A 25237-nucleotide genomic window follows, 5' to 3' on the forward strand; every position below is an offset into this window, starting at 1 on the left:
CCTTTAGACTTTTACCTTATTACATTCCTTTAATGTAGAATTGCATATGCTGCACTCTCATGTAAATATTTTGTACAGTCTATACAGAAGTAGATCTTTTTTTTTATCTTCTCCCAGACAAAACTGTGTTCCACTTTAAACATTTAAAGGATGACTGAGGGTGTTTTTCTAAGTTTAATGTAACCTAGTTAAACTTTACTTCAGTATCCCTGACTCAATTACCCATCACAATCCTAATTAAAATGATTATTGTTATCTTAAACCAATCTTGTGATTTTAATGTAAACTTATGTAGCGATTATTACCAGTTATCACAGGTCTATTTAAATATACCAACTCCCTGAATCTGATATGAAGTTGCTGTGGCTGCACATGGCATGTTCACACAATTAATCTCTTGTATCTCCAGGAGACCACATTACCACAAGTTGCACTTGACTGGCGCAGAAAAAAGCATCACTTGGTGCTAACCAAGCCTAGCTAAAAATCTATTTCATCGATGTTGAACTTCAATTTCTCTATACTGCACTTTTACATTGTTGAACTGCATCTATAAAAGGGAAAATATATTATATATGTATATATAAGTATAATTGCAATAATATCTAATACATTGGGAATGAAAAGTTTGGTATGATCCATAACCTTTACATGTTTAATTTTTTACAGTTGATCAAATCTGGTACAATTGATACAAACATGTTGTCAAAAGTTACAAAAATAGATCGTAGCATTTAATTTGAACACATACTAAACACAGCTTTGAGGGAAGTTATTAATTCCTCAAGAGTTTAATACATTTGACAAATACATTTTACTTTATTGATAACGTGGGCTAATACTTAATTAGAATTTAAAATTAATACTATTACCGTCATTATAAAAAATACAAAACTTTTTTTCAGTTAATTGAAAATCCAACTGTTCATTTAAATTGTGTATTTGAAAGGTACACTTACATGACAATAGAGCATGGCTATTATATCACTACAAAATTATACATTTTAAAAAGAATATAAATATTGACATTTATATATTTAATTTAGAAACAAAGTGTTGTTGTAAAACAAACTGTCAAATGAGGACAAAATGGAGATCCAGCTTGAGGATGCTTGAAATCGGGCGAGTTGGTTTTATTGATTATTTTATCTGGAAAAACTCCTTCACTTTCATATCTTCCACAGCTTCAAAGAACATTGAATAGTCCTGAACGAAGACAGAAAAACATGTTACTTTGAAACGTATTCTTATACTAAAAAAGTTCTTTACAAAATGTAAATGTCTGACAAATGTGTTAGAGCTTTATGAAGAGTCGGTGTCAAGAACTCTCAACTTTTAAAAAAGAAGCTTTTTATATGATTTTATGCAGTGTTCGATATTTTAAGTTGGCTATTTTAAAACTGGGACTTGTTTCACTACTACTCAGTCTTCTAGGCTGCTTGCCTACAACAGTAAAACTATCCTATTTTCTATTCTATGTACCCAGCAACTTGAATGAAAACCTATTCATAATTTGTAAAAAAAAAAAAAAAAAAAAAAAAAAAAAAACCCACCACAACAGCTTTATCCCCACATTGATAAACCGCTCACAATATTGACAGTACACTCAGTAACAAAACGTTAAGAATTAAATGTCTGCCTGGCTGTGGTGTTGTTGGTATCAGTGTCTCGTTGGTTTTCTTTATAAGGTCAGGTTCTCCATTTTATTTAACATAGTAAAATTCAGTGCATTTAAATCATTTTTTCAGATATGGGATAAGTTTGCTATATATACTGCTGATCTTTCTTGATTACAATGAGTGTCTCTAGATTAAAGTCTAACATGCTAATATTTTTTTTAACAAAATGGTTACTACCTAGGCAACTGCCCAAACGTGTGCAAAACTTATACAATGTGCAAAATTACAATTGGGGTATAGAAAAAAAGGCAACAGTGGCCAATCTGGGGGTAAACAAGCAAACACAAAATCAGTACAAATATACACTATCAAAACCAAACACATAAAAGAAATACACAGCTACATTATCAAAACAAATTACATTGTAACAAGAAACCACAAGCAATATGCAATGAACATATTCCTTAATCCAATTCATAGCACACAGTTTAAAACATTTTCAAACAGTTAAAGCACATGGCTTACCTGAGGTATTCTTCCAAACAAAGCTTCCACAATGCAACAGGTGTTCTCAATTTATACAGATAAAAATCAGGGTGTGTTCACCACAGGGAACCTGAACTTAACCCTTTTTCTACCAAACTGGCCACACTTTTCCCCCTGGAAAATAAAATCAACTACCATGCTGATTAAAAGTCTCAGAATCTGCCAACACCTCTTGAATTAGTCTTATACCAAACTGCATCCAAACCTGAGACATAATTTCTGATGCCAAAGTAGTTTGACAAACAGAATGGATTGGAGTGGTTACCTTTACCGTTCCGACTGCTCTTTCAAGGAACTGGTTTTGTTGAACAATCTACTGCAGATGAAGAATCATCACCAACTAATTGAGCTTGCAAGCCCAGCTCCAAAACTGCTGTGGGAAACTCAGGGGTAGGAGGATTTAATTCCACCACCTCCTCTACACCTGAAGAATCTGATTCTTGCCTCTGAGCTACACATGGAGTCACACCAGTTCTTTTCCTTGGGGCTGGTATAGGGCTCTCACATAATCTAAGTTTACTGCCATGAAACCTTTTTTGTCCCACCCCTACCAGCTTAACGGTACAGGTGGTCCCCACTATATCAGTTATCTCATCGGTCGGTTACCATGGCAGCAGTGTGGAGTAGTGGTTAGGACTCTGGACTCTTGACCAGAGAGTTGTGGGTTCAATCCTAGGTGGGGGACACTGCTGCTGTACCCTTGAGCAAGGTACTTTACCTAGATTGCTCCAGTAAAAATCCAACTGTATAAATGGGTAATTGTATGTAAAAATAATGTGTATAAAAATAATGTAATTGTATGTAAAATAATGTGATATCTTGTAACAATTGTAAGTCACCCTGGATAAGGGCACCTGCTAAGAAATAAATCCTAAATAAATAAATCCTAAAATAGACCAATTATTCAATTTTTAATGGCAGTGTCAAGGTTTCTGGCTTACTACCCCCCCTCTGCTCCAATAGCCTTTTCTGGTGCTGTCCAACCATAAGATGTGCCACCTTTAACCACTGTCTATGGGCTGTCACCCAGTCATTTACCCCATCTCCAATGGACTCCTCTTTTCTGTCCAATAGAAAATCTACTGGCAACCTAGGATTTCTTCCATATTACAGAGAATAGGGAGAATAACCTGTGGAAGCATGTGGGGTCACACTGTAAGAATATAAGAGTTCTGGGAGGTGCTTTGCCACTGTCTCTTTCTCTCTTGGGGCAGGATCCTTAAAAGATTGTGCATTGTTCTATTAAAATGTTCACACTGTCCATTGCCCTGGGGGTGGTAGGGGGCTGTCCTAGTTTTCTTAATCCCATACAATTTACAAAGTTCAGATAAAATCTCACTTTCAAAAGCCCTGCCTTGATCGGAATGTATCCTCTCAGGCATACATTAACAGCTGTCTGTAACAGTCGTCTGGTCTCTGTTTGGTATGGCCTGTGTAAATTTAGTGAACACATCTGTTAGTACAAGGACATTCTGCTAATAAATAAATAATAATAATAATAATTCTCCCTACCATCCCCTGCAGGTTCTAACAAAGTAAAATCAATTGCCACAATTTCTAATGGTCGGGTAGCTTCAAAATGTCCCATGGGCCAATTAGCTTTTGGCTGAGGCATCTTGCGTACACCGAGGGCATTGTTTTATCCATGCCTCCAAATCTTTCAACATGCCAGGCCAAAAACACATACAAAGGCCCTGATGCCCCAGACCATCATGTAAACTCTCTAATACCTGATTTCTTAGAGAAGCTGGCAACAACAACTGGTCAATCTCCCCTACATTTTATAGAGCACTCCGTCCACTCGTCCAGGCTATGAACTTTGTTCCCAGTAGAGAACCCCTACATTTTTCAACTACAGCCCATTTCAGAGCTAAAAACTCTCATTTCATGCTGCTGTAATTGGAATTATGTTTTTCGGTAGGTCGCAACCGCCGGCTAGCAAATGCAATGACCCTAGAACCCCCCTCTTGTTCCTGGGACAAAACAGCTCCTAAGACCAGTAAACTTGCATCAGTTTCCAAAATGAAGGGTAGGCTAATATCTTCATAACCAAGTACTGGAGCAGTAGTTAACTGATCTTGTAGTTTTCTAAATGCCTGTTAACATTTATCAGACCAAAGTGCTACAAAATCTTGACCTGATAACTTTACCCCCCCTTGTCTTTCCTTTCTTTCCTTTCTTGCCATCTGAATTACAAAGGTTTACCAGGAGATGCAACAGTCCTGCTACATGTGCAAAATCCTTAACAAACCTCCTGTAATAACCTGCAAATCCCAAGAAAGATCTAAGTTCTTTAACAGACATAGGAACAGGCCAATCATTCACTGCAGCTATTTTGTCAGAATCTGTACCAACACCAGAGGCTGACATACAATAGCCTAAATAACGTACTTCAGATTTAAAAAAAACAACATTTTACTTCCAACCCTGTTTCTCTTAAACAGGTCAACACAACATGTAAATGTGCAAGATGTTCTTCAAATGTGGGAGAGTAAACCAGCAAGTCATCTAAATAAACCAAAACAATCTGGAAAATCAAATTACTCATTGTATGTTCCATTAATCTTTGAAATGTCGCAGGGGCACTGCATAAACCAAAAGGCATAAGGGTGTACTCATACAACCCAGACGGAGTGACAGTCTTACAATGATCTTCGTCAGCAACTGCCACCTGGTAGTAGCCGCTCGCTAAATCCAATTTAGAAAAGTACTTATCCCTACTCATAGCCTCAATGGTCTCATTTATACGAGGAAGGGGAAAAGCATCGCAACATGTTTTATCACTCATCTTACAGTAATCTATACATAGCCGCAAACTCCCATCAGTTTTTCTCACCAAAACTACAGGAGAGGCATAAGAACTACAACTTTCTATGATAATACCAGCCTCCAGCAACTTATGTATGTGTTCCTGCGCTTCCTGATATTGGGCAAAAGGCAGTCGCCGATACGTCTGGGAGACCGGAACCTCATCTACCAAGGGAATCTGATGTTTTCAGTTTAGCCTAAATCTTGATCTCCACTGGCAAAAACTGAGCGATTTTTAAAAATCAAACTCTCAAGCTTACCACTTTGTTCCACACTGCAATTCATTTTTGTCCAATCCAAGGAAACAACGCCCTCTAGTGACTGTTGACTCGAGTCACTAACACATTCCAACTCTTAAACCCAATCTTAGGGGAACCCTCTCTAGCTATCTGAGCATTTGAAAGGACCCCTGATTAATCCCCTTTACTCCTATTAGCCCTGTAGCCATAACTGTTATTATTGACTTTGCAGGTACTCTCACCTTTTCATGCCCAGCTATTTTAGCTGCCCCGCATACACCATTTACATTAAACTGATTAACTGGGTCAGCCTGTTGACTAGCTACCGTTACAGATTGCAAAGATGATGTAGCTAACTTTACAGGTAAAAGACATGGACACTTTGCCAACACCTTCATCCCAACAACCCATAAACATCTCTTCTCTGCTTCTCACCCTGAGAATCAGTAAAATCTTTGACTACCAAAAACCCACATTCAGGAATGATTTTGTCTTTCACTTGAATATCAGTTTCAAAATACCCAACATATGGCACTTCTAGCCCATTCGCTGCCGTTAACCGTAACCAATTGATTTTAGAGAGAACATAAACCTTGTCTTCAAAGTTATTTTTAAAGAATCCTTCAGTGACAGTGCTAACTTGACTTCCTGTATCAATTAGACAGTGGACCTCCACACCTCACATTTCTATTTTAATAGTAGGTCATTCCCCAACAACTTTTTAAAAAAATTCTGCTTGGGGTGCCTCACAACACAAGGGGGAGCCGTTAACTTCCCCTTCCACCACCGGATTAGTGGCATTAGACACTACTCTATCTTGTTGACATATTGGACAATTTCTTGAAATATGTCCTGCCTCTTTACAACAGAAACATATTGGTTGCCCTGAATCAGTGTACTGAGGGCGTGCTTGGTATCACACAGAGGCACATTTGCTGCTATCCCCATGAGTCACATTTCGTTGCACCAACCCCTTCACAGTCTCAGTCAACTGGGCTATAGCCTGGGCCATTGCTTTTTGCTGGCTCATGCCCAAAATGACACCTTCACTCTCAACGTCCGATTCAGCCTGTATTACTCAATTATTTACATGCTTACGGGACACTAAAGGACGATCTTCCTCCTCTGCCCAATAGAAAGCCTCTGGCTCTTATTTGAAGGAAAGAAAGACTGGAATTCTCCCTAACTCTCTTACGTAGTTCCCTAAACAAGGTATCCCCTATCCCCTGAATGAACTGATTCCTCAATACCAATTTTTCATCAGGAAACACACACCCTTTTTTACTGCAAATAGATTGAGCTAGTTGATGTAGCACATGCAAGTATTCCCTCAGAGATTCCTTTTCCCCTTGCTTTCTTTCATAAAATGCAGCTAACAACTGTGACAGAGATCTACGTTCCCCAAAAACATCCTTTAAAACTTCTAACAGCACAGTCGGATTTGTTTGAACACCAGAGGTTTGTAATCGAGCTTCATCCAAAGCAGGACCCTCTAAAAGGGGAAAAAAATATAATCAATCTGTTATACTTGGGACATACCACCTGCCCGCATTGCACGCTCAATCTCTTGTACAAACATATCTACAGTATGCCCATCACTTTGTGTTAACCCATTAAAAGACTTGATTTTTCTATCTCTAGGTATGTACACATAGGATCTGGATGTATTAACCCTCTCCCCCTGTCCGTTTGTTCTTCAGCCACCTCATTAATTGGCAAAGATGGCCCAGGCACCTCTCCATCCAACGCAGAATCCATGGTTAGGCAGGGGGGTAAGACCTGGTTATAGTTCTACAAGAGACAGCCCCAGTCCCATGTTCAGACTCCTTTGATGCATTTAAATCATTTGTTTCAGATATGGGATAAGTTTACAATATATACTGCTGATCTTTCTTGATTACAACAAGTGTCTCTAGATTAAAAACTAGCATGCTAATATTTTTTTTAACAAGTGGTTACTACCTAGGCAACTGCCCAAACTTGTGCAAAACTAATACAATGTGCAAAACTACAACTGGGGTAAAGAAAAAAAAAAGCAATAGTGGCCAATCTGAGGTATCCTTTCAAACAAAGCTTTCTCAAATAAAAAAGCTGGGTGTGTCCACCAGAGAGAACCCTAATTTAACCCTTTTTCTGCCAAACTGGCCACATAAGTAAAACAAATTAGTAAATGAATATGTAAATGGATGCTATTAAAAGTAATAAATAACAAACTCTAACAATATTTATTTGGTTAAGAGGCAGAAGAACCTAATTCTTTTGCCATCCATTATTATATGTATACACACAATCTGAGGTATGAAGTGAAAAAGAAACAGAATCATTGTAGGTACATTTATACCAAAATATGTCAATGCAAGGTTGAGAACATCACAGGTTCCTAATGCATAGAGCATAATAAAGCTAGGCAGATTGTACTTACTCCACAGTAGATATCTCCATTGAAGATCTGAGGTGGCATTATTTCAGTCTTTCCAGTTTTTCGGTACATTTCTTCTTTCAAATCATTACTGGCCGCAACGTCAATGAGATTATATTTTATCTTCATGGAATCCAGATATTGAAAGATTGCTAGTTGTTGCTGTTTCACCTTATTAATAAAGTAACAAAAATAAATGAAGACATATCCTTAAGAAATGTGTTTGTTACAAGATTGTAATGTCAAGCCAACATCTTCAAAACTGTATCTTGAAAGAAATTAATGTGTAAAAACAGGTGTTGGATATGGTTTTGTTTATCTGTATCAGGAATATATAACATGCTTGATATTGAAAAAATAAGGAAATCCTGTCTCTAGTCATTTTTAGTTTTGTGTAAGACCGCGATTTAAAGTAACAAAATAATAATTACCTCTCTGGATCCACTAACACTGGTATAGTATATCGTCAGAACCATAGTTGCAACTGTTGTACCAGTATTCACTGTTTTAACATTTAAGGAAACATACTTAATAGTATCAGTAGTAGAACAGGTTTAGTAACATACTCCTGGGATCGGCTAGCCACACCTCTCAACTAGAGATAGCTAGATTTTCTAAACCTGTTCAATGTACAAACATTTTAAATTTACATGATTTTCCAGGGCATCCATGGGACCTGAGATAATTGTAATCAATCCCTGTCCAATGCCTCTAAAACATTGGGGATGTATATCCTACTGTGATATTTAGGGAAATACTGTCCCATAAATTATATAGAGATAGTAAGTACTGCAAGTGGTAGGGAATAACACAAAACATTATAAACACAAGACAACTGCAAAACTAATAAGATAGGTCACTAATATATTACCCCTCATAAGGTGAAAAGTAATACATTAGAAGTGTCAGTAGCATTAAAAAGTAGGTCACCATATGGAGCTCCCGAGTGGCGCATCCAGTAAAGGCACTCCAAGTGGAGTGCAGGATGTGCCCTATCCTAGGATGTGCTGGTTAGGTTGGCAAGGGTGTCCTCGGCTCACCGCGCACCAGCGACCCGTCATCTGGCCGGACGCCTGCAGGCTTGCCTGTAAGCTGCCTGAGAGCTGTGTTGTCCTCCGATGCTGTAGCTCTTGGGTGGCTGCATGGTGAGTCCGCAGTGTGAAAAAAAGCAGTTGGCTGACGGCACATGCTTTGGAGGACTGTGTATTAAAAGGAAAAACATGCTCTAGAAACCTTTACACTGAATGAATGCTTAGTTAACTCTCCTAACTTTAAATCTGCTACACATTTAAGTAGAATTTGGTATACCTTTGTGTTGCAAAGCTTGTTTCACAATAATGTATTCCTGTTAATAAAAGAAAAATGTGTGTGGGTGTACTTCCTCTGAAGACACACCGGGAAAGACAACATTCCAGGTGTTATTGTTAACATTAAGAGCTTTTAAATCTACACCACCCAGAAAAGGAGCAGCCCAAAAGAGATACAAAAACAATAGCATTTGTAGGAGCATTTAAAACAAAAACAATAACACATTAATTCTGCAGTTTCCTCTTGAAGTAGACAGTATTATAACCTAATACCTAATACATATATATTATATGTTAAACCGTCATATTCCAGAATACTAGGTTGTGAAGGCCTTAATTTGTTTGTCACACAGTATTTAAAGTTATACATTTTTCTTGTGTGCATTTAGACACAAAAAGTAGACATCACTTTTGTATTTTTAAATCCCTGCCATCGTAGTTTCTCTGCAATAAGCAAAGTGGCAAAAGACACATTTTTACAAAGTAATTGCATTACTGAGTGTGACAGGATGGCAAAGGGTTAGACAGACTCATAAAGACAGTAGCTGCAGTTTTAAGCGCTGGGGCACACATTTATTAAACAAAATAAATCAAAAACACTGCTCACAGAGCAAAATTAACAGGGTAAAGACAAAACTAATGCCAGGCTGGGCATTCACCTTCACTGATCCATATAACCATAAAACAAACACAGTGTTCACTCACGACTCCCTCCCAACAACTCCAAGGAGGTTTCCTCACCTCCTCCCCCCTTCTCTGTAGCTCCCTCCTCTCAGGCTCCAGCAACAGAAATTCAAAGGACCCCCAGGTGATGCTGAACAGGCATCTCTAGGCAACCCCGGGAGGTGACGAACAGACAAGAAGTTTAAATTGCAGTGAGTTGGTTCTGCTATTTATGATATTAAATACTAAATGTTAACACAACACGACCACGTTTGGTCACCATCACAACTGTTGCATGAAACTGGGGATACTGTATTCTGCTGGTTTAATACAGCACCTCTCTTACAAGCATTTGTACTTGATGAAATTGTTATTAGTATTAGTGTATTTGTTACCGTCCTTCTCGCACTTCAGTTTATTCAAATGTGTGATATGCGTTTTTTTTCCCTCTTACAGACCGATGTCATAGCACATTCAGAGATATTGACACATGCTTTTAAAGGGAGAGGCAGCACAACTGTTTACAATTTATTTTGTCGCATTTACATTTCAAGAATCACAGTACAAGTATTAATACAATTTGCAACTTTTTTAGTCTGGAGCCCTGCAAATTCAAGCCTTACACATTTTACACATCGCGTGTCTCTTATAGAACATGAGGCGAGTCCACACTGGATTTTAAACTGTCCACAGCAGGTCGAATTTCGCTGTCGCCCTGATGAAATTATCAACATTAATAACCCGCCTCCATTCAGCTTCCGGTGGACTTAACAAAAACACCCTGAACACAGTGAATGGTAGGTGAGGCTGCTATACATGATAAATAATATTGTGTAGACACAATTTAATGCAGGCTCACGTATATGTAATTGTGAGATGGCAGGGAGGGGGTTAAAACCTCTCTGCAGAAAAAACATGTGCGGAAGGCACACTTTTGTTTTGTTTAATTGTTTAATTGTTTTTGTTTAATTGTTTTATTGTTTAATCAGTACCTGCACCTGGCTATTATTGAAAATTAGAGCCAGGTGCAGGGTTTAAAAGGAGAGCAGTCAGTCCGTTCAAAGCGGCTGCTGAAGAGGGCAGAGGCCTGACTGTGCTGGTGTGTGGGTACAGCTGTAATTAAAAGAAAAGGTAGTGTGAAGCCTTTTTTGTGTGTGTTGTTTTGTTACAGGTAAACAGTCCTGTTTAATTTAGGTTCCTGTTTTGTTTTAGTTAGTGCTCAAAGAGAGCTAGGTGTTTGTTTTGTTTATTTTTGTTTTTGTTTCATTAAAAATAGCGCAACCGCGCTTCAAAAATCCATTTCTGTGTTGGGTCAGTGTTTTTTTAAAGGGGCAACGAACGGTGGTGAGGGCGAGTCTTTCACAGTAATAGATAAAGATTTATCGATATGACACTGTATCGATAATCGTATTGTCAAGAAAAATATCACAGTTCACCATGTGGCAAAGGGTTAGAGAGACTCAGAGACAAGTGGGTTTAAGTGCTGGGGCGTGAGCAGTTGCCTTTACTAATACATATAGCAATAAAACAAACAACACAGGTAATGGAATAAAATTTCACTTACATTTTGCAGACCTGTTTGAACATTAAATAAACCTAAGTAGATAACATTTCAGAGCAATATAAAAGCCTAAAAATAGTGGTACTTGCTTCCTTACTAAAACGGAGTGCTGTCATTTCTTTTGTGGCAATTATTGTATTATTCTGTACATGACATTTTACGTTAAAATAAAAACAAATCTAGGACCTGGTTAAAACAATCGTCTCTGGCTGCCCCGAGACAGACTACTCTGATTATAACAGACAGCAGTGTGGAGCAGTGGTTAGGGCTCTGGACTCTTGACAGGAGGGTCATGGGTTCAATCCCAGGTGGGGGGACACTGCTGCTGTACCCTTGAGCAAGGTACTTTACCTAGATTGCTCCAGTAAAAACCCAACTGTATAAATGGGTAATTGTATGTAAAAATAATGTGATATCTTGTAACAATTGTAAGTCGCCCTGGATAAGGGTGTCTGCTAAGAAAGAAATAATAATAAAGATCAAAGAATAAAGAAACAAAATAAAATTATTTTGATGTAGTAAAAACATTGTTTGCAAACTTATTATGTAAAAGGCTAGTAGTGGGCTACTAAGATTTTGCTTCCATGCACTTGTTTATTCTTGTACAGCAGCAAAAACAGATCATCTTACAGTATGTGCTGTAGTATACATTTGAAACATGAATACATTTTGTTCAGGAGAGTTTATAGTTAGGCTCTATGCCATTGGGCAACAGAGGAGATGTTTCTTCATCTGATCCAGTCGTAGATGTTGGAGGAGACCTAGAATAAAGAGCCGTTTCTGTGTTAATTATCATTGGGGTATAATATATTCAATGTTGCTCATCAGCCTCGTAAATGTAAACGTTCGTGTGAAGCAATTGGACCTGAAAGCAGTGGATACCTCACTTTGAGTGGAATGATGTGAAAGATAGTAACATGATCCAGTGTTTGTGAATTTGGGGCATTCAATTTAGAAGCACTTTGTTTTTGTGTATTTATGTGCATACTGCATTTTCATATTGATCAAAAAAATAATAAATGTTTGTTTATAAGTTGCAGGTGAGCACAGCTGTACCAAAGAATGGACCAGGTCATAATGGGTCAGCAATCAAGGTCACTAAACACATTTAACATGTTAAGTTTAATTACCCCTGGAAATATGAAGTCACTATCTTAAATGGTCTGCGAGATACAAACTTGACAGTTCAGCGGCAGTTTGTAAAATTACAACTTCTGAGGCAGATTTATAAAAACATTTAGGCATTCTTGTAGATCACACCTACCTTTTTTTCCACCTTCCTTCTATGATGAAGTATATACCCAGGAGGGAGGACTAACAAGAAAATGAATTAGGATTAATTATTTTGATATTCAAATGAAAGGCTTATATTTTTTTTAATGTAGTAACACGCATCATTTTTTATATTTTTTATTATGTTTTTTGTTTATTTTAACTCTCATACTATAGTGTCACTATGGTTACTGATATCGTTTGGTCAAAATAATTCTACTGCAAATTCATTATAATCAATGCAACAACATACCACTGAAAATCAATAATAAATAATAAAAAAAAGAAACTGAGTTGTTTTGTGTACTTACAGCAATTAACACAATGCTCCCTTGAATGGCTGAAGACCACTCAAAATTAATTTTTTCTACAAGGAATCCACCAAGTGTTGGACCAAGGAACATTCTATAAAAACAAAACATTGTGGTTTAAAATATTTACTGTGGCATAAAATATTTACTGTACACAGGAGTTACTTAAAATACAGTAAATCCATTACGAGCCAACTTCCCAACAGTTTGGTAAGTTTAACATACCTTTGTCAAGGTAAAGTGTTTGAAAACAAACCGTGGACTTTTATATCTCTCCCAGCAAAAACGTTTTTCAAAACAATTCCTATGTAGAGAGAGAGAGAAACTGAATGATCGTTCGTGGTATACAGTTTTTATTCACCGCAGGTGGATGTCCCAGCAAATCACGAGCCCCGATAGGAGCAAGTGGTTTGTGTAAGGACATACTGCTAAGGGGAATACAACAAACGATCATTCAGTATTCTGTTTATACCACAAGTATATATTTTACATAAATAGCAATATAATATGTACATTTTGTTTTATATTAAATCAATTAATTAATCAGGAAAGTCTAGTGGGTATATTTCCTGACTCCCCTAACATGAGATTATGTCATAAACGTGACGAGTCATCGAAATTTCACACCAAATTAAATTACCCTCCTTCTTGACCTTTTCAAGATCCTTCAGTTTATGAAGCCTAATCAACATGTTGACCGCCCGTTGAACTTCACTGCAAAATACTAAGAAACCACCTATACAATATTTCCATTACACACATTCATATTGTACCGGCTCAAAGAGAACGTTTCATATGCTCAAAAGAATGTCGTAGTTTTACATTGGCCCGTCTTTCTGCAGGAGGTAGAGCGTGACCCGTCTTTCTGCATCTATGCCCATTTTAAAATTGTTATAAAACATGTATAGGTGGCAGTAATGTTTGAACTACTGACACCCAGATCTGTCCCGAATTTCAGCAGCACAGCACTGGATTGGAATGTAAGCAAAGACAACTGAAACGTAGTCCCGATAAGCATGTTCTCCTACTCCTATTATCCCACTCCAGTGAGAGTATCCACTACTGTGGTATAAATATATAAATAAACACGTTTAAAAAGGAGATATAACTGCCATGTACACAAATGAACACACATGTTTTGAGATGTACACAAAAGGTTTAAATGATTAAAAAAATGATTTATTTCAGAAATCGTGCAGTAGACGTGTTATTTTTCAAGGAGCTGTGCTTTGGTAGTTCAAACTCCATTACGTGATTGAAAATCTCTGAAGAGTTTAGAGACTTTGATTTATCTATCAAATCCAAGCACCCAGGGAGGAAATCAAGGCAGTATCACTGGCTAGAGAATGATGAAAAATGCTGCATACCCCTTGAAATCATGCTATGCAGTGGATAATGCCTAAGTCTCACTTCAGCTTTCACAAGACTATCATTTGTGGGTTTGAAATCCAACATTTCATAAAGACTGAAGGTAAAAAAAAAGTGCAATGTACTGGTCACGTTTAAAAGGAAACAAAACATATTACCTGTCAGTAACTTTGTATATGTAAAGCAGAGACTTTGACCTTCCCATACATTATTATTGGGGTTTTCCCCCCAAAAAAAGGTTACCTGTTGGGTGATTTGTCACAGAATGACCTGTAAGGCTTTTTGTTAGCTCTATGTTTTGAGTCTGATGATTACTAGGTTTACTGTTAATTACTAATTAATAATTTGTAATATATATTTTATTTTTTAATAAAAATGGGTTTGACTTACCCACATGACCACACTGCATTGAACATACCAGACACAAGGCCTAATGTACTTAAGCCCTCCTCAAATCCATTTTCGCTGTAAAAAAAAATAAATAAAAAATAAAATTATATATACAGTATATATATACTTAAATAAAATTATACAAATATAATATATGCACAGAAAATGTGTTTTCTTTCTCACAATAGAAAACAAACCCAGTTATAAATGAAATCATAGATTCCCATGGGCCTTCTTTATTTATTTTCTTTATATTGTGTTGTAATAGCATTTGAAAACCAGATATGAATAAGAACCAGTGCACATAGTATTATGCCAAATGCAATCTGAAACATCTGTAGCAGACTAGGAGTGTATGATAAATGTTTGGTGAAGACTGATGCAAAATCAAGGTGGTTATCACATTCACTTTGTAAAGCGTCACAGCCGGACGGACACAAACAGCACATAAAGGTCCCCATTTTCTGAATGAAGAGGACACCTACAAAGAAGATCAATTAAGCTAATAATGATAGCATTTCAAATGTCAACATTTTATTCTGGCAGTATGAAAAGATTTTCATGAAAATCTGATTTTTCAAACTCATCTCAGTTGTTTTTTCTACATGCATAGCACAAGACATTTTTATTCTACATGTAAATCTCACCAAGGATTATTAAAATAAAATAGTTTTGGTTTCATGAATAGAAACAACTCCTTCTGCAGATAAGTATTTAAATACATCTTAGTAGCAACTACACTACACAGCTGTTTCACACATGCAAAAAAGGTTAATGCAAGTCAGACTACTTACATTACACAAGTGAGGATCTCAGGGAAAGTGGGGATTCCTGTCATGCCTAACGAAAACCCAATAAGGACCAGCATCAGGACAAACAACCACAGTTGGCTAAAAACATTAAGAACAATCTCAAATTAAAAAAATAGGTCAGTGTGATAGGGTAGCATCACGGCCCAGGGTGGAAATAGACCTAGGAGACAGAAAGCTGCAGTTTTAAAGCGATGTTGCACACTTTATTAAACAAAATAACACAAAACACAGAATCAAACAAAACACGGCACTAGGGACAAAGGTTCAAGCAGAAGAATAACACACTTGTAGGCTGGGCATTCGCCTTCACTACCAAGCTGAAACCTTACAAAAATCACAGCACACACACTCCTTCCAAACTCCTTCCTCTATTTGGTTTATGGCCACCATGTTTCTGTCAAAACTTACTGTCGCCACTTAGTGTTCAGGTTTGTCAACTAAAACTTCTGTGAACACTTATTTTAAAATATCTATAGGTTATATATTTTTAAATCTTCTGGTTTTCTAATATATTTTCCAATACTCCCAATAATATCTTTATCTATTTTATCTCCATCACCTACACCACCATTAAAAAAATTATTGGAAATATTGAATGCCCTAAATTCTTTCCACATATCTTCTCTCACCTCCCTATATCAAACACATTCCACCATCATATGCTCCACTGTTTCCTTTACACTACATTCCATACATAACCCATTCTCATGCGCTCCAATCCTATATAAGTGTTCTTTAAGTGTTGAATGCCCTATAAGAAGCCTTATTAATGCTACCTCCTCATTTCTATTCCACACACACCACACTTCCCTAATTTTAATCTTACTTTGGGCCCCTTAAAACTGCTTACCCTTTTTTTCTTTATTCCATATATTCTGCCATTCATTAATACAGTGCAGTCCTTTTATAAGAATCACTGATATAAGAATCAACCGCATATAGTGATCAAAACCACTGGGACAAAATCATTCCTATACCAACCAATGTAAAATAATCCGCTTGTAATTTGAATTTGATCACATCGTTTGTGATTAGGCACTTATGCAGCGTGGATAGTGCAATGATGCAGGAAACACTGCATTGTTTGTAATCAAACGTGACTGCGCCACTGCATTGTCTAGGTATGCCTCCCTACTGCCATGTCTCTAAATACAAAACTATCTGTGTCATGAAATGTCACTCTGGGATTTGTATGACTACCTCCACTATATTAAAAAACATACCTTTTGATGTTAAAAATTGGCACAGGGCCTAATAAATAAAAGCCAACGGCCGATAACATTCCTCCAATCACCATAAGCCATTTTCGAAGGGTCTGTAATAAACATAACTTGAAATTACACGCTGATGCACCCAAAGATTTATACCCATATATTTATACCCATACATTTTATGACCCTTGATTCAAATTTGACACCCACAGTCTTGGCTACCCTTGGTGTGTTAAATTCTGCAGTGCTTAAATGACTTTGAAAGTGTTCAATTTATAATTTAAATGACTAAAAAAACAACAAAAAAACTTTACTTACAGGCATTTTGTCGCTAACTACTCCCAATAAAGGCGATGATAGTGAATATGACAATGCCAAACTGATGAATATGAGTCCTACATAATGTGATGGCATGTTGAACTGCAAAAAAAGGAAAAGCATAATTAAGCTTCTGTCAAAATTATTATTACTGCATCAGACTACGGTGTGTAACTTGATAGAATTTTATTTTATGTAAAAAAGGACATTAGCCATCATACAGACAGTGATGTTTCAAAAACTTTCTGCTGAACTAGCCATTTTGTCTGTCCAAATTTTCTGGAGGGATACAGTATTTACAGAAACAGTTTTGGTGGATTTGGAAAAATGGCAAATGCCAAAACATGCCAAAAGACTGTGTATTTTGAATTTAAAGGTATTTGATAGAAATAAAATAAAGATCAAATAAATAATCAAAGCAAATCCAACTTCTGAATAATAATAAGCAGTAAAATGAGGCATTAGTTAAAAAAAAAAAAAAAAAAAAAAAAAACTTGGTTAGGGCTATTATGGAATCTCAGGTTTACCTTTTCCTTTATAAAGAGGGACATGGTTGGATCCAGAAAACTAAGAGATGAACTCATAGCAAAGATAACGAAACATATAAGCACAATCTTCGGCAGAGTGAAAAGCCTCCAAAAAGAATCTTTGCTGGGAGTGGCATCTATGTATTAAAAGAAAACAAAATACAACATTTTATTAGGGTGTTTGGAATAATCGGGTCCGTGTTAGCTATTTTTTTTTATTACAGTATTTCAAATATTGAAGTAGAGTAGATTTGATTTTGCTTTATAAGATCATAGCACAATTTAATATTTTCACTAAAAATGCTACAGTTGTTCCTGGGTGTTTTAGACTATTTGTTACTGTTACTGTTACAGAATAACGAACCTGCATTACTAGTAATCCTCTTACATATACAGTACATATATATATATATATATATATATATATATATATATATATAACACAAGTAAAAAAAGAGCCTCTTGCCTGGCAGAGTTTTACTAATAGCTAAAACAACCTTTAGAAAATGTAAATATAAGCAAACTGACCACAATGACTGATTTCTGATAAAATTTAGACAGCTAAACTGGCTGAATGTATTCATACTAGGGGTTTTAATCGATTAATCGATTAATCATGTCTGTGGGTGTTGATCGATTAAGAAAAATCATTGATCGACTAATCTAGTCTACCCACGTGCTGTAGCAAAAAGCAGTGTGTGAGAAAGAAATCCAGAAAGATGGCGGAGAGTACTTCAAAAGACGGGTTACAGGGAGATATACCTAACATTTTGCCATAGCTCAGAACAGTGTTTTTCAGGTTATTAGGGAGGCGCCAAAACTGGAAAATATTTTTTCGGACTTCCTTGCGATTGTAAAAGCTCCACAGTAAATGGCAGACTCGGTGGATCTCTAGGATGACTCGATCAACTGTCCAGCCAGGCAGGGATCACGTTTAATCTGACCAACCCCCTGTTAAATCTGACCAACCCTGTCCACAGAGCTTGTGTTGTTTCAGACCTATCGTAGCTCGGCGACTGTCGCCCAGCCCTCCTTCATTTGAAAGTGTAGTGGCGGCTTGTTTTAATATCAAATACATTTTGTTCACAAATAAAATAAAACACAAGTCCAGATTTAGATAAAGTTTCAGTTTATAAATGGGGGGGGGGGGGGGGGGGGGGGTTAGCTTTTAGTTTAAATTAACAGGATTTGCTGCATGTAGAATGTAGAAAACGAGCAAACGGGTGCAGCATTTTATTAAACAAATCTTTATTACAATCATAAATAAAGTTATAATAAAAAAATAAGCTGGACAAACATTACAATAACTATTTGTAATTGCATTAACACTATTTAAAGACTAGTCACAGGTATACTGTAATAACAATACTGTAATAATAATAATAATAATAGTAAAATCTGTTTCATTTATGGGGCTTTGCTGTGAAACAATTAAATGGGGTTTTAAATCCTCCATGTCCTTACTTTCTCATTTAAAATTGGAATGAAGAACGAGAAAACGTGAGCGCAGCATTTTAATAATTGACTAATTTTTGTAATGGAGTTAATACAATTACGAATAGTGATTGTAACAAGTTGCAAGATTTCCTTTCATGGCAGTACTATGAGTTTATCTTCTCATCTGTGTCGCAAGTAAGTTGATTTTTCTTTTAAACAATGTATTCTATTAGTTTAAATCTGTACCATGGCAGTACATTTACAGCGATAGACTAAGTCTAAGTCTTAATTATGACATATTCAGCTTACATGCAAGTAAACATTATTTACTGTCAAATTGTTAAAGTTGCCTGTTAACTATTAGGTGTCATTAATAAATGTTTGCACAAAATAGCATTAATACCAAGTGTTACTTTAAGCTGTCTTTCACTACAATTACATATTATAGCAATGGGGTGTGACTAATTGATTAATTAATCGTCCAGATACGGTGATTAATCGATTAAAAGAAAATGCCAAGATTAAAACCCCTAATTCAAACTAAACACACACAAAAAGGAATTGTCTATTAGTGTAAACTTGAACATCATTGTGGGACGCTGCAGCTTCGATTTATCTTGGCTTATTCCACAGTTTAAACAACAGCCCATGTGGTGTTGCTAAGAAGCTTTTCTTTCATTCACAATGAACACTGTTGCCTGAACACTATTACAAAGGGGTTTAAATGCAGATTAATTTCCCTTTCATTTTTTCTTAAACACTTTCCATTTTCAATAGCTCACATTTTGATAACCCTTTTAAAAATAACCGAACACTAAAGTTTTTTTTTTTAATGCTGATGACACACAAAAGGTGAGGCTATATTAGTCAAAAATATTTCACAATAGGACATACCGTAGCTTGGTAAAACACACATGTTAAATGGCACCATTAAAAGAAGAACACATCCCAGTGAAATGAAAGGGATCTCATATCCATACGATTGGTACAAAAAGCCACCAATTGGAGGCCCTAGTACAAAACCAAGCCCTGTGAAAATTTCCAAACATCCCTGAAATGAAAACAAAATGTCAGCATGTTTGAAATTCTGTATCAGTAATTCCTACAAATGGCAACTGCATAACATTAAAAGAATGCACACAGTCATGGTTACAATATAGTCATGTAAATCATTAAAATAGGACCCTGAAATACCATGAAGAAACAGACATCCACTGTTAGATGTATATTTAAATTCACTCTCATGGGTTTGACCAGAATCCAGTGATAGTTACAGCTTTTTTTATTTGTTCTACTCACAAACACTGTAGCGATATTGTTCGGAAAGACCTTTGCAATAGTAGCAAAAGATGATGTCATTGCTCCAGCAAAGCCTATTGCATCTATGGATCTTGTGATGAAGCACATAACTATAAAAACTGTTCCATCTGGCAATCTGTCAAGCAGACTAGAGGTAAACATAACAAAAAACAAGAATGAATCTTCTATTATATCTACCATTGTTTGTTTTTGCACACTTCAAAACAAATCTAATTGATACGCAATGATAAGTCCTAGAAATTCAAGAAATTCGAAATATAAAATATATTGAATAAGTAAACAACTGGAACTAATACTTAACATCATATGTAGTTATTTTAATTTTTGTCTCATTTTTTTTTTTACCAAACTGAGCAGTGCCTTCTAAGAAAAGCAATAAATTTATAGACTTACCCAAAAATAATTGTACACCATGCTGATACAAACAGTCCAGCAATAAGCATAAATTTTGTCCCAATTTGTACAATCTGCAAGGGAACAAAATGTTACAGTATGGCAAGTTGGCAACACACTGTCAGTGGCATTAGCCAAAACTTTTGTCAATAATATATGTATGCAATAAGGCCCGGCAGGCCATCCGTATACTTCAAATATACGGACACCTCGGGGGCCTTATTGCATTTATAATCCAGGTCAAACTGTGGATTTGAAGAAAATAAATCATGTTTAGGGCAAAAAAATATTTGTTTATTTATTAAATATCCTTACGCCAATAAAGTAGTCCCATTTATAACTTTGAACTACACACTAAGTTAAGCTGAGAAAATTAATTTTATTGGAACATAAAATTAATCACTATGTATCCCTATGTGCCCTCCCAACCCAAACCTTTACCCTAAGCTAGGTCCGTATCCTATTCCCAACCCTACCCCCCTAAACCTAAAACCTTACCCTAAACCGGGTTAGTATCCTCTACCAAACCCCTCCTTCCTTTTTTTTATCTGTCCTGTTTTGTCTGGTCCTTTGATTTTAGATTTTTAGATTTTCAATTGCACTGTTGATTGATACATTTTATTTTATGACTTTATGTATTACACTTGATGTAGGTCTACTTTTAATGTAAGATGTCCTTGAGTGTCCTGAAAGGTGTCCGCCAAATAAAATGTATTATTATTATTATTATTATTATTATTATTATTATTATTATTATTATTATTATTTATTTATTTATTTTTTTATTTTATTTTATTTTATTTTATTTTATTTTATTTTATTTTATTTTATTTATTTATTATTATTTTAATTGTTCTTCGTCCAAATCAGCATGTCTACTTACTACTTTGGGATTTTTTGCAGGTAATTGGTCACTCAGTTTCATAGTTACAGCTTTACATCTGTAACTGTAAAAGCAAGATGGCTACCGTCCGATACTTTAAATTCTGTTAGGCAGTGCAGTGATTTAGAATATGTGACAAGGCGCCAACTCTATCCATGCAGCTGGAACCTTGCTCAACCAATCACATTACTTGTTTCACGCTCCATTGCCAGCCCTGGATTATATATATATATATATATATATATATATATATATATATATATATATGAAACAGGAATACAGGATTCCTAAGACTTACATATTTCCCTAATATTAAAGAGCCCAGTAGATTGAAGAAGGCGTAGCATCCAAATATCAGTCCAACAGTGGTGTCGCTGGCACCCTTTTTCACAGCCTGTAACATTCAAATTGAATAATACAGAAATACAATACATAGTTAATTATGCATTACATTATATTGTACTAGAGCACCTATTTAAATTTCAAATGTGATTAACGCAATGCAAAATGTGTTTAATGAACAGGAAAGTGTTTAACCTCCCTCGTCAAAGCTGTATATTCAAACACAGGAAATCAGTTTTTCATGCGATCACATTGGTGACCCAAGAACCTCCATGTGACTGAGAAAAGATTTCTGCCTGAAGAAAGTAAACTTTTTACAACATATCATACCATAACAATGAGTTTATATAATCTGTTTCAAATAATCATTTAGTTATCTGTATCCAAACAAAGCAGATTTGTTATTTTAAACATCTGTGGCTTTCCCTTAGGACAGCTCCATCTCCCTGGAAGCAATAAATCATGTTTTAATGAAATACCCGGTTGCTCTCATATCATTTTGCAGAATATCCTTATGTCCTATATTAATTCCTTTTGTTTTGGTCATCAGCGGTGCAAAGACATTTTTACAGTCAGTTAAGCCCACCTCATTTGGAAAAAATGGTCCTAAAATGGAATAGCATATCATAGAACTAAAGTTTACAGATGCAGTTGACATAAGGGTAAGAATCTGGGTTTTTGACATCCTTTGTGTTCCCCCTGCTGATTCATCTGGAGCATCATTATCTGCTGGAAAAAAAAAAAAAAAAATGATTTAACACTATCTACAGAATTATAGGATTGCAACATAATTTTAAAAAAAGAACTTAATTTAGATATTTTATAAACTACAAAATTATATCACAGAAGTCTACCAGAAGCCATACTATTAATACAGTATTTAATGTAAATTTGGAAATGCCAGTTTTTTTTTTATTTATTTGTCAGTTTTCTTGAAAATGTGACTGACTTGGCATTTGCTTGAAAAACATAGTAGTTGGTATCTACTATGAATCCTAGTATAGGCTACCTTTGCTCTCTCTCCTCCCTGTCACTCCCAAGAAATGCTCCCTCACAGTATCTGTGAACTTTGCCCTAGATTCTTATACTTCCAATAATTGTGCTAAAGAATGTCTTAACAATGTTTTTGGATTTTTTTTTTTTTTTTATCACAATTGGATAAGCAATTCTCCACACATAAGTAAAGTTTCACATGTCGCCTGACACCTCCAGAATTCTTCCCTTTGTATAAGTTAGTGATCAGCAAATGTGTTAGCCGCACGAAGAGCACAGCGTGTGGTTTTCGTGATTTCCATTACATGAGAGTATATGTTAAAACTTCATGCTGATTTGAACTAAATGATTTTTTTTTTTCTATGGGTAAATATCGGCCCTTTCTTCCTATGCATCGGGACGCGGGACATTTGCTAGGAAATCGGGACTGTCCCGACCGTATAGGGACTGCATGTATGTTAATGACGTCTTCAATCAGTGTCGTAACCCGGTATAAATCTCCACATTTTTGTAAAATTACTTTACACTTCAAAAATGTGCAACGTGTTTCAATAAATTCAAACGATAAAACTCTGCATCCCGCGCAGACGGAGAATACAAACGTAAAACGCCATTAAGTGGGGTTGGCATTGCAGGGGAGATGAAGGGAGGTTTCAGTTCCGAGTGACTATTTTCTAGCATTATTTGTGAATGCTTATTCACCACTCCTACACCCTGTTAGAAAATGGACTTCCTTGCATTTTTGACGCAAGACAACGTGAGAGTGTATGTGTACATTTGTTTTACGTTTTCGCCCAGGACTAGACACAGACATAGCCCACATCAGATTTAATTAGAAATAGTACGCATAACATTCAATTAAATTGATTTCAATTACGATTAAGCGACTAAAAGGGTTGTTATACAGACCTGGCAGGTGATTGTCGGTGTTGCCGTTCATGACTGAATTTACATAGAGAAAATATTCACAGTGTAGTAATAAATCCCCTTCCGATATTTGTTTTTGAAGGAGTTTATACTAGGGTTAAAGCTCATAGGTTGCGGACAGACTCTTCTTGAGCAATCAAAGGGGGCGTATTTCTACCTTATTCTGCATTTGTTAAAGAATATGAGTGTGACACAAAATACAGTGTCTTTTTGTTTTTATTTGTGATAAAGCTGTTTTTTATGTTTAGGGCAAGTCACTGTCACCCACAGTAAATATATTAGGTTATGTAACACCATTAGTATTCTGCGTTCACGGAGAGCATTCTACGCAGATTTTGACACAGACTTGGGCAAAGCATCAAAATAAGAGTCACGTGTCCTGCACACAAAACAATAGGTTATCCAACATTTTTATGATACTTTATATGTATGTAGTACACAAAACAATAGGTTATTTCAACATTATCATATTTTATGCATGTATATAGTACAATTTTACTTTTTAACTCACTTTACCAATTTCACATTTATATTATTATACAAATTACACATTTTGTTTTATTTATATATATGGTTACAGATAGGTTACAGATGTGTGTGTGTGTGTGTGTGTGTGTGTGTATAAAATGTACTACTTATTAAAATATTACAATGTAAACGTAACTATCATTAAAACACACATACCAACGTGAATCTCACTGTGTGACTAAAATTAAGGATACTAAGTAAATTAAATTAAAATAATAGATCTTAATTTAATTAACATAACAAAAAGGTTAAATCACACAAGGACACATATCCTCTTGTCTTTCTGATTGCTAAAATCTCAAAAAACCTTCACAGCCCCGGGGGTGAGAATTGGCCTGACAGGGTGAGGATTAGCTAAGAACAGAACTCACCCGGGGTGAGAATTAGCCTGTCACCTGCTCCTTTGCAAGGAGCGTATATGTCTTCGTGTCACCTCAGCCCTGCCTTCCCCCGTGTACCCTACAATATAGGCCTATGTTTCGTATTGTGCTATTTTTAATTGTTCTGTTTTTACAAACGGGATTTTTATCTTAGTTTTTCTAATTTTACAATTAAACTGTATATTTTGTTTTTTTATTTCCAATTTTATTTCATTTTTGTATTGGATTTTTTTTAAATTCTTCTATTTTTACGAACTATATATAGCTCAGGGGTTCTCAAAGTCGGTCCAGGGGACCCCCTGTGACTGCTGGTTTTCATTCCAACCAAGCTCTCAAATACTTAACTAGACCCTTAATTGAACTGATAATTTGCTTAATTAGACCTTTGTACTTGTTTTCAGCTCTTAAACAGTTACTTATAAAATGTTATAGCTAACTTGAAATATGCAACTGTTCAAGAGCTCAATTACCCATGTATACAGTTGGGTTTTTACAGAAGCAATCTAGGTAAAGTACCTTGCTCAAGCCAGCAGCAGTGTCCCCCACCTGGGTTTGAACCCACGACCCTCCGGTCAAGAGTCCAGTGGCCTATAACCACTACTGCACACTGCTGCCAATTTATCTAACACTGATCTGTGTGTGTGTGTGTGTGTTAGATACATG

General features: G+C 36.0%; 1 protein-coding gene across 4 annotated transcripts; it reads right to left on the reverse strand.

The window, feature by feature from the left end:
* Positions 1-11736: 11736 nt before the first annotated feature.
* LOC117410432 (MFS-type transporter SLC18B1-like) lies at positions 11737-23805 on the reverse strand. 4 transcript variants are annotated; one of them, XM_059025196.1, is made up of 14 exons: positions 23649-23805; positions 22333-22475; positions 21703-21798; positions 20522-20595; positions 20108-20243; positions 19703-19859; positions 17372-17508; positions 16845-16946; positions 16539-16630; positions 15298-15393; positions 14504-14578; positions 12746-12839; positions 12427-12476; positions 11737-11923 (listed from the first exon to the last, which is right to left on the reverse strand). In XM_059025196.1, the coding sequence occupies exons 1-14, from the start codon at positions 23677-23679 to the stop codon at positions 11836-11838; spliced, it is 1371 nt and encodes a 456-aa protein (XP_058881179.1). In that variant the 5' UTR covers positions 23680-23805; the 3' UTR covers positions 11737-11835. The 4 variants fall into 4 exon arrangements, with proteins under 4 accessions (XP_058881179.1, XP_058881177.1, XP_058881178.1 ...); XM_059025194.1 differs by having other exon boundaries at positions 20108-20255; positions 23649-23803; XM_059025195.1 differs by having other exon boundaries at positions 20108-20255; positions 22333-22472; positions 23649-23802.
* Between the last annotated feature and the right edge of the window lie 1432 nt (positions 23806-25237).

The sequence above is a fragment of the Acipenser ruthenus genome, chromosome 6 (assembly GCF_902713425.1).
Source record: "Acipenser ruthenus chromosome 6, fAciRut3.2 maternal haplotype, whole genome shotgun sequence".
NCBI classification, from domain to species: domain Eukaryota; kingdom Metazoa; phylum Chordata; class Actinopteri; order Acipenseriformes; family Acipenseridae; genus Acipenser; species Acipenser ruthenus.